Here is a 16,612-nt window from a genome sequence, read left to right on the forward strand (position 1 = left end):
GATAACAAGGGAGTGAATGAGGAGCTTGGTGGTTTCATTTGTTAAAAAAGGGCGAATTTTAGAGATGTTACGGAGGTGAATTCTACAAACTTTTGACAGCGATTGGATTTGAGGCTGAAATGACAAGTCAGAGTCTAGGATTACACCTAGTACCCTGGCGTGAGGGGAGGGACTGATGGTTGCATTGTTGATTTTGATGGAAAAGTCATGGAGGGGGGCACGGGCGGGGGGGAATATTAATAGCTCAGTTTTAGAGAGATTTAGTTTAAGGAAGTGGTGCGACATCCATGCTGATATGTCAGTTAGTAAGTTAGTAATGCGAGAGGAGACTGAAGGAGTGAGGTGAGGAGTAGACAGATTTGGGTGTCATCAGCGTATAAGTGGTATTGGAAGCCGTGGGCAGTTATTAAGTGACCAAGGGAGGAGGTGTAGATAGAGAAGAGAAGGGGTCCAAGAACCGAGCCTTGGGGGACCCCTACAGAAAGGGGCAATGGAGAGGAGGAGACAGTTGTAGGTAACACTGAAGGAGCGCTGTGATAAATAGCCAGAGAACCAGGATAGAGCAGAATCTCGGAGGCCAAGGGAATTTAGTTTATTGAGAAGGAGCGGGTGGTCAACAGTATCAAAGGCCGCAGAGAGGTCAAGTAGTAGGAGTATGGAGTACTGGCTGTTGGTTTTAGCAGTTAGTAAATCGTTAGTGAGTTTTAGTAAGGTAGTTTCCGTGGAGTGCTGCGAGCGAAAGCCAGACTGTAAGGGGTCAAGAAGGTTATTTTCATTGAGGTAGGAGCTAAGACGGTTGTAGACTAAGCGTTCTAGAAGTTTAGAGGTGAATGGGAGTAATGAGATGGGTCTTCAGTTGTTCAGGTCGGTAGGGTCCAGTGAGGGCTTTTTAAGAATGGGAGTGATCTGTGCATGTTTTAGAGGGGAGGGGAAAATGCCACTAGAAAGGGAGAGATTGAAGATGTGGGTGAGGGAGCATAGGATAGAAGAAGAGGGTGACCGTAGTAGTTGTGAGGGAACAGTATCCAAGGGACAATTGGTTAGGTGGGCATCCGAGAAAATTTTTGTAACCTCTTCCGTAGTAGCCAATTCAAAAGAAGAGAGAGTGTTGAATGTGCTGCTGGGCAAGGTATGATGGGTGGGGAAGACGTACGCACAGTGGAGATGTCCTCACGAATTGCATTGATCTGGTCTTTGAAGTGATTGGCAATCTCTTGGGCAGTGAGTTAGTGGGTAGAGAGGGTGGTGGACGAAGCAGAGATTTTAAGGTTGAGAAGAGCCGACGGGGACTGGATGACAAGGAATTAATAAGAGAGACAAAGTAGGCTTGTTTGGCAGCATGGAGGCATGAATTGTATTTTAGAAGGGCAGATTTATATAGGGTGAAGTCTTGCAGGCATTTGGCTTTACGCCACAGTCGTTCAAGAGCACGGCAATGTCTCTTGAGATTTCTAGTGTTGTCAGTTTGCCAGGGTTGTAACGGTCGAGGCCTAATTCTGCGTGTGGTTAGAGGAGCAAGTGCATCTAGTGATGATGAGAGTGAACTGTGTGTAGACAGAATAAAACCGAAATTTTTCTGCAAGAGAAGACAAGAACCAGTGGTTGTGATTCTGCCTTTAGAAGTGGTTGTATAGGCAGGTAGTTTTTTTTTTATCCTAATACATTCTATGCATTAACCACTTGCCAACCGCCTCACGACGATATACGTTGGCAGAATGGCACGGGCAGGCAGAATCACGTACCCGTACATGATCTGCCTCCCACGGGCAGGGGGTCCGATCGGACCCCCCCGGTGCCCAAGGCGGTCGGCTTTTGTCCAGCGGCGATCGGAGGTGAGGGGGAGGCCATCAATTCGTGGCCCCCCCTCGCGATCGCAGCCGGCCAATGAAATCATTCCTATGCTGCTGTATGGTAAACAGCAGCAAAGGAAATTAGGTCATCTCTCCTTGGCTCGGCAGTTTCCGTTCCGGCGCTGAGGAGAGAAGACTGTAATGTTAGTGAAAACACACACACAGTAGAACATGCCAGGCACACAAAACACCCCCGATCACCCACCAATCACACCCCCCCCCCCCGTCACACTGACACCAAGCAGTTTTTTGTTTTTTCTGATTACTGCATGGTGTCAGTTTGTGACAATTAGTGTGTTAGGGCAGTTAGGGTTAGCCCCCTTTAGGTCTAGGGTACCCCACTAACCCCCCCTAATAAAATTTTAACCCCTTGATCACCCCCTGTCGTTAGTGTCACTAAGCGATCATTTTTCTGATCGCTGTATTAGTGTCGCTGGTGACGCTAGTTAGGGAGGTAAATATTTAGGTTCACTGTCAGTGTTTTATAGCTTCAGGGACCCCCATATACTACCGAATAAAGGTTTTAACCCCTTGATTGCCCCCTAGTTAACCCTTTCACCAGTGATCACCGTATAACGGTTACGGATGACACTGGTTAGTTCGTTTATTTTTTTATAGTGTCAGGGCACCCGCCGTTTATTACCGAATAAAAGTTTAGCCCCCTGATCGCCCGGCGGTGATATGCGTCGCCCCAGGCAGCGTCAGATTAGCGCCAGTACCGCTAACACCCACGCACGCAGCATGCGCCTCCCTTAGTGGTATAGTATCTGAACGGATCAATCTCTGATCCGATCAGATCTATACTAGCGTCCCCAGCAGTTTAGGGTTCCCAAAAATGCAGTGTTAGCGGGATCAGTCCAGATACCTGCTAGCACCTGCGTTTTGCCCCTCCGCCCAGCCCAGCCCACCCAAGTGCAGTATCGATCGATCACTGTCACTTACAAAACACTAAACGCATAACTGCAGCGTTCGCAGAGTCAGGCCTGATCCCTGCGATCGCTAACAGTTTTTTGGTAGCGTTTTGGTGAACTGGCAAGCACCAGCGGCCTAGTACACCCCGGTCATAGTCAAACCAGCACTGCAGTAACACTTGGTGACGTGGCGAGTCCCAAAAGTGCAGTTCAAGCTGGTAAGGTGGCAAGCACAAGTAGTGTCCCGCTGCCACCAAGAAGAAGACAAACAGGACCGTCGTGCCCATAATGCCCTTCCTGCTGCATTCGCCAATCAAAATTGGGAACCACCACTTCTGCAGCGCCCGTACTTCCCCCATTCACATCCCCAACCAAATGCAGTCGGCTGCATGAGAGGCATTTTCTATATGTCCTCCCGAGTACCCCTACCCAACAAACGCCCCAAAAAAGATGTTGTGTCTGCAGCAAGCGCGGATATAGGCGTGACACCCGCTATTATTGTCCCTCCTGTCCTGATAATCCTGGTCTTTGCATTGGTGAATGTTTTGAACGCTACCATTCACTAGTTGAGTATTAGCGTAGGGTACAGCATTGCACAGACTAGGCACACTTTCACAGGGTCTCCCAAGATGCCATCGCATTTTGAGAGACCTGAACCCGGTTACAGTTATAAAAGTTAGCTACAAAAAAAAAAAAAAAAAGTAAAAAAAAAAAAAAATGATATAAAGTTTTTAAAAAAAGTTGTCGTTTTATTGTTCTCTCTAGTCTATTGTTCTGCTCTTTTTTACTGTATTATATTCTGCAATGTTTTATTGTTATGTTTTATCATGTTTGCTTTTCAGGTATGCAATTTTTTATACTTTACTGTGTTTTATTGTTAACCTTTTTTTGTCTTCAGGTACGCCATTCACGACTGAGTGGTTATACCAGAACAATGCCTGCAGCTGTAGGTATCATCTTGGTATCATTCTTTTCAGCCAGCGGTCGGCTTTCATGTAAAAGCAATCCTAGCGGCCAATTAGCCTCTAGACTTCTTTTACAAGCAGTGGGAGGGAATGCCCCCCCCACCGTCTTCCGTGTTTTTCTCTGGCTCTCCTGTCTCAACAGGGAACCTGAGAATGCAGCTGGTGATTCAGCCAGCTGACCATAGAGCTGATCAGAGACCAGAGTGGCTCCAAACATCTCTATGGCCTAAGAAACCGGAAGCTACGAGCATTTCATGACTTATATTTCGCCGGATGTAAACAGCGCCATTGGGAAATTGGGAAAGCATTTTATCACACCGATCTTGGCGTCGTCAGATGCTTTGAGGGCAGAGGAGAGATCTAGGGTCTAATAGACCCCAATTTAAAAAAAAAAAAAAAAAAAGTACCTGTCACTACCTATTGCTATCATAGGGGATATTTACATTCCCTGAGATAATAAAAATTAAAAAAAAAAAAAAAAAAAAAATGAAAGGAACAGTTTAAAAATAAAAGCTAAAAAAAAAAAAAAAAAAAAAAAAGTGCATCCCTGTCGCCCCCTGCTCTCGCGCTAAGGCGAACGCAAGCGTCGGTCTGGCGTCAAATGTAAACAGCGATTGCACCATGCATGTGAGGTATCACCACGAAGGTCAGATCGAGGGCAGTAATTTTAGCAGTAGACCTCCTCTGTAAATCTAAAGTGGTAACCTGTAAAGGCTTTTAAAAATGTATTTAGTTTGTCGCCACTGCACGTTTGTGCGCAATTGTAAAGTATGTCATGTTTGGTATCCATGTACTCAGCCTAAGATCATCTTTTTTACTTCATCAAACATTTGGGCAATATAGTGTGTTTTAGTGCATTAAAATTTTAAAAAGTGTGTTTTTTCCCCAAAAAAAGCGTTTGAAAAAAAAAAAAAAAAAATGAAACACCCACCATTTTAATCTGTAGGGCATTTGCTTTAAAAAAATATATATAAATGTTTGGGGGTTCAAAGTAATTTTCTTGCAAAAAAATAATTTTTTCATGTAAACAAAAAGTGTCAGAAAGGGCTTTGTCTTCAAGTGGTTAGAAGAGTGGGTGATGTGTGACATAAGTTCCTAAATGTTGTGCATAAAATGCCAGGACAGTTCAAAACCCCCCCAAATGACCCCATTTTGGAAAGTAGACACCCCAAGCTATTTGCTGAGAGGCATGTCGAGTCCATGGAATATTTTATATTGTGACACAAGTTGCAGGAAAGATTTTTTTTTTTGCACAAAGTTGTCACTAAATGATATATTGCTCAAACATGCCATGGGAATATGTGAAATTACACCCCAAAATACATTCTGTTGCTTTTCCTGAGTATGGGGATACCACGTGTGAGACTTTTTGGGAGCCTAGCCGCGTACGGGACCCCGAAAATCAAGCACTGCCTTCAGGCTTTCTAAGGGCGTAAATTTTTGATTTCACTCTTCACTGCCTATCAGTTTCGGAGGCCATGGAATGCCCAGGTGGCACAAAACCCCCCCAAATGACCCCATTTTGGAAAGTAGACACCCCAAGCTATTTGCTGAGAGGTATAGTGAGTATTTTGCAGACCTCACTTTGTCACAAAGTTTTTTTTTTTTTTTTTTTTTTTCAATTTTCAAAAAAGTTCTTGTCTTTCTTCATTTTCAAAAACAAATGAGAGCTGCGAAATACTCACCATGCCTCTCAGAAAATAGCTTGGGGTGTCTACTTTCCAAAATGGGGTCATTTGGGGGGTTTTGTGCCATCTGGGCATTTTATGGCCTTCAAAACTGATAGGTAGTGGAGTGAAATCAAAAATTTACGCCCTTAGAAATCCTGAAGGCGGTGATTGGTTTTCGGAGCCCCATACGCGGCTAGGCTCCCAAAAAGTCCCACACATGTGGTATCCCCGTACTCAGGAGAAGCAGCTGAATGTATTTTGGGGTGCAATTCCACATATGCCCATGGCCTGTGTGAGCAATATATCATTTAATGACAACTTTTTGTAATTTTTTTTTTTTTTTGTCATTATTCAATCACTTGGGACAAAAAAAAAAATAAATATTCAATGGGCTCAACATGCCTCTCAGCAATTTCCTTGGGGTGTCTACTTTCCAAAATGGGGTCATTGTGCACTTGTAGACACTATAACTTTTGCGCAAACCAATAAATATCACTTATTGACATTTTTTTTACCAAAGACATGTGGCCGAATACATTTTGGCCTAAATGTATGACTAAAATTGGAGTTTATTGGATTTTTTTTATAACAAAAAGTAGAAAATTTTTTTTTTTTTCCCAAAATTTTCGGTCTTTTTCCGTTTATAGCACAAAAAATAAAAACCGCAGAGGTGATCAAATACCATCAAAAGAAAGCTCTATTTGTGGGAAGAAAAGAACGCAAATTTAGTTTGGGTACAGCATTGCATGACCGCGCAATTAGCAGTTAAAGCGACGCAGTGCCAAATTGTAAAAAGTGCTCTGGTCCTTCCGGGGCTGAAGTGGTTAAGGTAAATTTTTTTTTTTTATGTGTCTACTCCCCACCCCCCTCCTTATACTCAACTCAGCCCAATATTGATCCAGCGTTCTGTAGGAGCTCAGCATTGCTTCTCCCAACTCCTGTGTATTGTCAATGGACAGCCGGAGCAAGGAGGATCAGGGCTGCTCTGTGCAAAATCATTGCAAAAAGAAGGCAAGTATACCATGTTTGGAAAAAAAAAAAAAAAAAAAAACAAGTTTTACAATCTTTAACCGCTTGCCGACCAGCCGCCGCAGTTAAACTGCAAATCGCCGTCATGTTACATAGGTAACAGACGGCCACTAGGGGGCGCATGCACGCCGCCGGAGGCACTCGCCCACGGAGCCGATGCGAGTGCCCGGCGGTCTCGATCACCGCCGGGCTCCCGCGATCGCTCAGGGCACACCAAGAACAGGAATCTGTGTGTAAACAGTTTCTGGTTCTCTGAACGGATCTGTCTCCTCCCCTGCACAGTCCCCTCTCCTCCAGTGGGAACATATTAACCCCTTCACTGCCAGTGACATTTTTACAGTAATCAATGCATTTTCATAGCACTGATTGCTGTAAAAATGCCAATGGTCCCAAAAGTGTCAAAATTGTCCGACGTGTCCGCCATAATGTCACAGTCCTGATAAAAATCACAGATCGCCGCCATTACTAGTTAAAAAAAAAAATTTTTAAAAGCCATATAAAATATCCCCTATTTAGTAGACGCTATAACTTTTGCACAAACCAATCAATATACGCTTATTGCAATTTTTTCTTACAAAAATATGTAGAATACATATTGGCCTAAACTGAGGAAAAAACTTTTATATATTTTTGGGGGATATTTAATTATAGCAAAAAAGTAAAAAAAATAACCAGTTACACTTAACGGTGTTTCTGGGAAGTCTTCCAGGACGGCACTCAGAGATGACTGGTCCACCTGACAGGAAACAATCAAGAGGTTAAAGGCCCCCGCCCCTCCCTGTGCTCCTCAGTTGTGACAAAAGTATTGGTCACGGAACGTCCCTCACTCCGCTTGAGTGCTTCCGTCAGTATACCACTTCCTCCCAGTCTGGACTCAGATATCAGATATTACAACCGCTCATAAGCACAAAATAAGGCAAGACTTGATTAGTTGCTAACATGGACTAACTCTTTATTTGAGATCTCACACAAATATATACAGCAGAATGACTAAAACCTAACTAACATGAGCTAATTTACTAAATCATTTACCCAGACCAGATGACTCAGACATGACCTGTAGGACACAGATTTGTGGGCACCGAGCTTCACACAGTAGTATAAACACAATAGCAGGAGCTAATTACAATGAATACAAACAATCTCCCCCCTCCTCAGCCTAGTCAACAACTATAGTAGGAGTAGACTGTTCATCTCCTAGCGAGTCCTGGAGGCTAATGTGATCAGCTCACTCAATTAACAGGTTGAGTTCAGAATCAAACAAACCAGTAATAGTCTCTACATACATCCTGGGAGATATTGTGGACAAATATTACTGTCCCATTTTAAGTAGTCCAAGATATATTTTCTCACTCACCCTGTGCCAGGATAGCACAGGGTGACTTAGACATAAGAGGTGTATGGGGAGCTGAAACATGGGCATCCCCTACTTGCCAAGGGATTCTGAGTTCCACAGGCCCTCCCGTCACATCACTCCCCTTTCGGCAGAAGACTAACACAGGAGGAGACCCCAGACAGGTTGACTCCGAAGTTAGTCAGTAGTTCCAGTCCTCTAATGCCTGTACCCACACAGTACAGCAAATAAATTGTTCCAAACAAAGCATTACTCACCCAGCCAACCTCTGCCTCTCTCAGAGAACATATCTCCCGCTGGGGAGAGGCCTGGACTGGCCCTTCTTCTTGGCTTTTCAGCCAGGATTTCAGAGTTGTCAACTGGTAATTCCTGATAGTCCCAGGCAAAAGGGAGCCCAGCCCTGTCACTGAGCAACATCTAGCAGCCGTTTGTAGGCGATATCCAGCTCCCATTCCTGGAACGGCCAGAAACTCCAAATCTTCCTGTGCCCAGTGCACTTCCGAAATGTTCAGTAGCCCCTCTCTGAAATCCATGATTTCATCCACCCGCCACTCCAAATCACTCCCAAAGTTAGGGTTCCCTGTCAGCTTCACATAAAACAGTCCCAAGCCACCGTAACTTAAGCCTTCCGTTGGGCTGTCATCCGCTATCCAGGGACATGCTTGGGATACATGCCACCGGAGTGATCTGTAGCTCTCATCCAGCTTCATCTCTGCCCAGACCAGCCTGCTTAATTCAGCTGTCTGCTCCTTGTGCGGTTTTTCTCCCAAAAACTGCACCCGCAATCCGTACTGTGACCAGTACCTTTCCTGGATGGAGCGGAGAACTTTTCCCTGGTGTCGCTGCTCACGGGCTAGCACTTCTTTCCAGAGTTGGCAGCAAATAGAATCACACTATCCCCGCAGGACCTGCTCTGATACTGGTCCTCTGCTGTATCTGCATCTCTCACAACGTCCTTCTAAATTCCTCCTCCATGGCGGCTGGTATCTGTACCTCTCCTGCTATCCGGACCTTGGATCCAGGTGGAAGTTTGGATGTCCCAGACTGCAGGAAGCATCCCACTGCTGCCATTAATGTCACAGAACGTCCCTCACTCCGCTTGAGTGCTTCCGTCAGTATACCACTTTTGACCCACACCAGTGCACGAGAGTGAAGAAAATAAACACCACCACACTCCAAACATTGAATTACACCTAAAGAGAATGGGTGGGAAGTAGGTCTGCCTTCCTGGAAGACTTCCCAGAAACAGTTACAAGTAACTGGTTATTTTCTCAAGTCGTCTTCCAGGACGGCACCCTGAGAGAGGAGCAAGTAGCTCAGGCCTACCTTTAGGGCAGGACAACCGCTTGCAGGACTTTCCTGCCAAACGCCAGATCCTGAGGGGAGAGTAACTCCACCCTGTAATGCCTCAGGAAAGTGTTCTGGCTTGACCATGTAGCGGCTCTACATATCTGCACCACCGAAGCTCTGGCCCTTTCCGCCCAGGAGGTTGCCAGAGATCGCGTGGAATACGCTTTAAGGTCCCTAGGAGCTGCCTTACCGGACTGCTCATAAGCTAAAGAAATGGTATGCTTAATCCATCTAGCTATGGAAGCCTTGGACCCTTGTTGACCCTTTTGGCCGGAAAAACTAACTAAAAGATGGCTGGACTTTCGAAACTCCTTAACTTTCTCCAAGTAGGATAATAAATAACGTTTGACATTGAAAAGAAACTTCCCTTTCAGCTTTGCGATTGTTACAAAAAGGAAGGTAGCACTACTTCTTGAGTTCTGTGGAACTCTGATGCTACCTTAGGGAGGTACAGGGGGTCCTGCCCAAGTATAACCCTGTCCTCAAACAAAAAAATGGCTCCTTAATCGAGAAGGTCTAGATGTCACTTACTCTCCTGGCTGAGGTGATTGCTAGTAGAAAAGTCAACTTAAAAGGTTAGGATCCTAAGGGGGATCTGATCTACTGGTTCAAACTGGGCCCTTGTTAACCCTTCTAATACTAAGGTAAGGTTTCAAGCTGGACACCCAGACATCTGAACAGGGGACAACTTCTCTCTGACCAAGAGAAATCTCTTGATCAGGGGGTTTAATGCCAAGCGTCTCTCCCGAAAGCAGGACAAGGCTGAGACCTGTGCCTTAAGTGTCTTGGTTGCCAAACCCTGATCTGCTCCATCCTGGAGAAATTCTAAAATAGCAGGGATCTCTTCTTGTGAAGTCCCTCTCACCTGACACCAGTGAGAAAAAAAATCCCCCAGGTCTTAGCGTAAATACGCCTTGTGACTGGTTTTCTACCAAGGAGGAGTGTATCCACTACTCGGTCCGACAGGTCCTTCTCTCGCAGGTTCTGCATTTCAAGAGCCAGGCCGTCAGCTTGAAGAAGCTGGGGTCTGGATGGCAGACTGGACCCTGAAGGAGAAGGTCGCACCGAACAGGAAGATGTAGAGGTGGGGCTATGGACCAACCCTGCAGGGTTGGAAACCAAGCTCTCTTGGGCCACCAGGGGGCTATCAGAATCAAGCTGCCTTCCAAGAAGAATAATTTTTGAAGAACCCTCGGAATTAACTCCAAGGGGGGGAAAGGCATAGGCCAGTCGGAAGTCCCAAACTTGGGCCAATGCATCCATCCCCTCTGAGCCCCTCTCTCGGGCAAGGGAAAAGAATCTCTTTACCCTTCTGTTTTTTCTGCGGGCGAAAAGATCCATCTCTGGAATGCTGAGCTGACAACCTACCAGGTAGAAGACCTCTGAATTCCCATTCTCCCTGCAGAATCGGCTGACGACTGAGATCGTCTGCCTCTATATTCAAAGTTGCCTTTATGTGAAGTGCGGAAATGGAGAGAATCTGATTCTCCGCCCAACACAGGATCTCCGATGACAAGGACAGGAGAGTTGTAGATCTGGTGCCTCTCTGATTCAGGAATGCTACCGCTGTGGCATTGTCTGATAAGACCTGAACCTCCTGGTCCCTTATCCTCCCCTCTAAAGCTTTTAATGCTTCCCCTATGGCCAAAAACTCTTCAAAGTTGGAGGAGGTCCTTCTTTGCCTTGGATCCCAGGACCCTTGAGCTATTAGATCCTCCAGGTGGGCCCCCCACCCCAGGAACTTGCGTCTGTAGTTATCCTGAGAGGCTGAAGCTGACTCCAAAAGGAGACCCCCCCTGAAGCCTCTGAGGAAGAAGCCACCAGTGAAGAGAGTCTTTTGCTTCGACCGGAATGGCAACCTCTATGTCCAGAGAGTTTCTTTTCCTGTCCCAAGAGGATAGGAGGAAGTGCTGGAGGATCCTGGAATGTAGTTGTGCCCAAGGAACTGCTGGGATAGATGCAGTCATCAGACCCAGTACCCTCATGATACCTCTGTAGGAGATGGTCTTTGCCTGTAACAGTGATGTGACTTCTACCCAGAGCAAGGTAGAAGGCCTCATATCAGAAATAATTTTTGTTCCGAGGAATCTACCAGGAAACCTAGATACGACTTTGTTTTAGCAGGAGTCAGCGAGGATTTTTCCTTGCTGACGATTCATGCCGGGGATTCTAAAGGTCTCCATTACTATGGTTAGATCCAGAAGTAGCTGATCCCAATTTTGATTGTAAATCAAAATGTCGTCTAAATAGGGAATCAGGGCCACTCCCTGGAGATGCAGGAAGGCCACCACTTCCGCCATAACCTTCGTGAAGACCCTTGGACTGGATGCCAATCCAAAAGGGGAGGACTGCAAACTGCCAGTGCTGCACTCCCTCTGGAGAAACAATCGCGAATCTCAGGAAGATCTGATGGTCCTGAAATATAGGGACGTGAAGGTAGGCGTCCTTTAAATCTAAAGTTACCATGAACACATCCTGAGAGAACAAACACTCTCCATGCGGAACTTCTTGTATCGTAGAAAAACATTGAGGTTCCTTAGATTTATGATAAGATAATGCCTTCCTGAGGGCTTTGGTACCACAAATATGTGGGAGTAAATACCTTGACCCTGCTGGCCCACTGGGACTGGTATTATGACCTACTGACTGGCCAGTTCTATGTTCTGTAGGATTCCTGCTGCTTTGCCGGGGTACCTGAGAAGGCAAGCCAAGAGAAATTTGGGGGGCGGAGGGGAGAGAAACTCTAATCTGTAACCCTCTTATAATTTGAAGAATATGGGGGCTCCTTTCCCACTGAGGGGAAAAGTGGGAAAGTCTTCCCCCTACTGGAAAGTCATTTAGGGGTATTGTCCCCGGACTTCTGGCTGGAAAAAGAGAATGCCTGATTTTTGCTTGTCCTTTCCAGCGCCCCAACGTCTATTAGGGGAGACCTTTTTCTCTGAGAAGCTTTTTTTGCCTGAGGGCCTCAAAAAAACCTCTGCCTCTCCCTCCTAGGTTTAGTTGGGAATTTCTTCCCCTTTTCGGTAGACCTAGCCAGGGCATGATCTGGGCCAGTACCAAAAAGGAGGGTCCCCCTCAAAAGGGAGACCGCATAGATGGGTTTTGGAGGAGTTATCCCGTCCCAAGTTTTAACCCAGAGGGCTCGCCTGGCTGAGTTTACTAAAGCACCTTATTTGGCGGTTGTATGCACCGTCTCAACCACAGCATCCACTAAGTATGCAACAGCATTGCCTATGACCTCCAATGAATCTAATATCTCCTTAGATTTGGAGGTTCGGGATACGTGGTCCATCAGTTTACAGACCCACATGTCTGCATTCCTTGCGATGCAAGCTGAGGCCAACGCGGGGCTCATAGCCGCAGAGTTAGCCTCCCAGGCTCTGCGTAAAATGGTTTTAGCTTTCCAATCCATTTGATCCTTTATATTACCGGTGTCTTCGAAGGAAAGATCAGACTGCTTAGAAACCTGTGCTAAGGAGGAGTCTAGGCTAGGAGTTTAGAAAAATTTCCTCATTCTCCTCAGTAAAGGGGCATCTGCGCTTCCATGTTTTGTATTTCAGGAGCCTTTTTTCTGGTTCTTTCCATTCCCTCAAGATGACCTCCTTGAGGGCGGAATGTACAGGAAGAACCCTGACCTGAGGCTTAATTAAGCCTCTATACATTTTATCTTGGGCAGAGACCTGCGCAGCGGGCTCCTGAATTTCTACTGAAGCATAAATGGCTCTCAAAAGATCCTCCATGTCGTCTGCTGAAAAAATATGCCTGTTAGACTTGGGAGTCCTCCCACCCATCCTCCTCTTGGCTGTCCAACACCCCTTCATCCAAAAATCCCTGTTCAAGGGTTTCAGATTCGCCCTCCTCCTCTGAGTCCTGAGGTAGGGGATACTTTGGTGCATCCGCCCGGTATCTAGACCCCCTAGAGGAAGTGGAGCCCTCCTGGGAGGAGGCATCCTTACTAGTATGAGCCTCTGAATCCCTAGGTTTAAGGGAGGATTGAAAGGCCTTTAAAGTGGACAGCATCTCAGTTTGTACTGTGAGGAACTCCTTCATAATCTGAGAGGTCTCCTTCCCTGTCAGCTTCTGTATGTACTTAAAGCAGAAGGGTTTTGGATGATGTGGGGGTAACCCATCATTACAGTTCCCACATCTTAGAACGGGTGGAAGATTTCACAGGACGGCTGGCAACCTCACGGGCAGTAGCCCGTTTCCCCTGAAACAAAAAACACAGGCATATAACACTAACACCCAGAGGAGAAGAGTTGGGGCACCCTCCCCCATCTAAACCTCCGGAGGCCGGTCAGACTCACCCCCTGTGGTCTCTTCCATGGCCGTAGACCCTGCAGGTCTCTCCTCATGTTCCATGCTGCTTCCTCTGCAAGAAAACCTTGGATATAAGAAAAGCGGTAGAGAAGTGGGCGCCTGCTCCTTTTGGATTTTATATCCCCCTATGTGGCTTCCACCGCGCTGCCGTTGCCGCCATTTTGCGAAAAACCGGAAATGACGCGGCGCACGCTGAGCTCATTTCCTGTTCAGTGGAGGAAGTGATGTCAATCCTCCACGATCCTCAGGAAAATGGCGCCGAGTGCCCACAGGACGCTGATCGGTTCTCAACAGAAGAGAAGTGACCGCGCGAGCCCAGCAAACTGCTGGTCGGCTTGGTCGGGCAGACGGACAGGGGGGTGGGGGGTTTGGAGACAGACCACAGCCCTGCTGGATGAAGCAATAGTCCTGACCAGACACCGCTGTATAGGACTCTCCCTACCTGAATAAGGAAAAGGACTCCTGCTGCCTTCGGAAGGAAAACCAGGCTCCTTTATCTGCACGGCCACCGCACAGGTAAGGGGAGGAGACAGGAAAATTGGCCCCTGAAGTTCTGGGTACACCACTGTACCCAGGGTCCTTCAGCACTCGGGGGCTCTTCCAATTTGCTGCCCCCCTGAGGAAAACGATAGGGGGACCCCCCAGGAAGGATAAAAATATCCAGCCGGACCCAGCGGCTTCCCAGGCATTTGGTCCGGCTCCCAGGGGGAGACCACCAGCCCCAGGCTTCGGGTCATAAGAAAAATAAACGGTTTCGCTGTGAAGAAACCCAAATCAAAAACTGAGGAGCACAGGGAGGGGTGGGGGCCTTTAACCTCTTGATTGATTGCGTTTCCTGTCAGGTGGACCAATCATCTCTCAGGGTGGCGTCCTGGAAGACTACTTAAGAAATATTGCTTTTCAAAATTGTCGCTCTTATTTTGTTTATAGCGCAAAAACTAAAAGCTGCAGAGGCAATCAAATACCACCAAAAGAAAGCTCTATTTGTGGGGAAAAAAAAAAAAAAAAAAAAAAAAAGTCAATTTTGGTTGGGTGCAACGTCACACAACCACACAATTGTCAGTTAAAGCGACGCACTGTTGCAAAAAGTGCTCTGGTCATGAAGGGGGTAAAATCTTCCAAGGCTGAAGTAGTTAAAGATTGGAGCCTCATGGGGGGGGGTTTTATGGAGCACTAGGGGGTTGATCCAGCAAATCTTTTGCCGGTGTCCAATCACCTGAAGGTAGTGGCATATAATCCATGGCCTAAACAGCACTACAGGCAGAAAATGGTGTTTACAATCCCAGTGATGAATACATTTGTTACCACCCCCCCACCCACCCCCCCCAAGTGATAAATGAGGGCATCCACGTTATAACTGGTAAATAGAGGGGGGATATATATTCGGCATCCCAGCCCAAGCCATCTTTTAAAGTACAGCTATAGGCAAACATTTTATCATTTTGGAGAGAGCAGGGGAGGGTTATAACCCCTGTCCATCTGTGTCCCATTTCTGAGATTCTTTCACTTCCTGTCCCATAGCCAAACAGGAAGTGAGCAAATCCCTGCAATTTAAGGGAATTCCTTGGGGACCCTCAGGTCACCAGAACTTGTGTACCCATTGGAAGATTTCCCTTATATTACTTTTCTGGGGACAACACAAAATTTGGGAATTTTTTTACTTTCACTGATAATGGTAAACAGGACAAAGAGGGCGATTCTCTCTAATGGGGACAGGTGCTCTAATCCCACTCCATCCAAAGCAAAAAAGTTTTGCCTTTAGTTATACTTTAAGGTCTATGGGCATTTATAGATGGAACAGATTCACTGTTACTAACAATATAGCAAAAACAAACCAAAAGGTTTAACTTCAGAACATCCATTTAGCCTGTAGATTTTAAATGTGAGCTCACAACTGGTTATAATCAATAATTTGTGTAGCAGTATCACGAAGGACTATTCCATTAACATTTCCATAATTCAACACCACATATCAATTACCAGTGTTAATCTCTCAACTATTCCAAATGTAACGATGAGCACTTGTCTATTTAAATACCTCTTGTTGTCCCAGTATGCACAGGCCGCGTTCCTAACTGCATGTTGTACATGTTTTCACTGAGGGACTCCGAAAGCTGTCTTTTCCTATCGACACTTGGTGGTGAACTGGTGCTTTCAGACTGGTTTCTGATCCTAGCAAATCCTTGCTTATCACTACCTGAAATGACATATTACAAGAAATATAAAAAAAAAAAAAAAAAAAAACACTCCAAAATAATGCAATATCCAAGTTCCTAGTAGAAAACAGAACCCTTAGACAAAAGGTGATTTGTAAATTAAAATGGCCATAATGCTACACAATTGGAGGGGGGGAGAAAAAACACCAATCAAGAAATCTGGCAAGATATACGCAAACTAATATAGGGAAAATTGAATGATTAATCCAGAGATGCAAGCGAAGCAGAGAAGGGTCCCACCGCTCAGGTAGGCACAAGCCAATGGAGATAAGAGCCAGAGAGCCAGTGTAGTTATCCTTCAAGGGGGAAGAGTCCCAGGTGCTGGCTGATGCAAGATGAAGCAGGACAATCAAGAAAAGTTGGAAGCCGCACCCCGGCGTAATGATGAATGCTTTTATTGATAAAAAGCTAAAGCCTAGCGGAACACAAAAACACTACAGCAGAAGCGTACAGACACAGCTGACGCATTTCACACTCACGATAAGTGCTTACTCATAACTGACATACATGGAAATACATGACATATATAAAGCCTATGTTGGTAACCTATGTGGTCATGTGACCGTATTGATCATTAACAGCTGAAGGTAAATCATGCCAATTCTCGGCACCTGTTAAACTAATGGGCTTTAATGGTAAAGAGTCCCATGTAAATTATATATAAGCAACAGTGGGAAAATAAATAAATAGTGAAAAGATAAATGAAAGAAAAAGGAATAATTGTTGTTGTGTGAGATATAATATTGTGTAATGTGTATGTATGTGAAAAGTATATATATTACAGATAAACATATATAAACCAGAGTGTAAAAAAGTAATAATGATATGAAATCTGAAATCGTTGTCATTATATTTTATGTAAAGTGACTAATGTCCCTTCACTTTTGGATCTATATAGCTATATATCATATCCTTTTTGAGTCAGGACTAGTGTTTCAAGTATATAT

At 45.6% G+C, this 16,612-nt stretch overlaps 1 protein-coding gene across 22 annotated transcripts in view; it reads right to left on the minus strand.

The window, feature by feature from the left end:
- DIS3L2 (DIS3 like 3'-5' exoribonuclease 2) overlaps positions 1–16,612 on the minus strand; it is a 1,051,599-nt gene that overhangs the window by 895,473 nt on the left and 139,514 nt on the right. For 15 of the 22 annotated variants that reach the window (XM_073626503.1, XM_073626502.1, XM_073626480.1 and 12 more), the window contains one exon: positions 15,488–15,646. The exons of the other annotated variants lie outside the window; for them this stretch is intronic. In XM_073626503.1, the coding sequence (XP_073482604.1) occupies positions 15,488–15,539 (52 nt within the window). In that variant the 5' untranslated portion in view covers positions 15,540–15,646. The remainder of the gene's footprint in view (positions 1–15,487; positions 15,647–16,612) is intronic. 22 annotated transcript variants of the gene reach the window in all.

This window comes from Aquarana catesbeiana, linkage group LG04 (genome assembly GCF_042186555.1).
Source record: "Aquarana catesbeiana isolate 2022-GZ linkage group LG04, ASM4218655v1, whole genome shotgun sequence".
Classification (NCBI taxonomy): domain Eukaryota; kingdom Metazoa; phylum Chordata; class Amphibia; order Anura; family Ranidae; genus Aquarana; species Aquarana catesbeiana.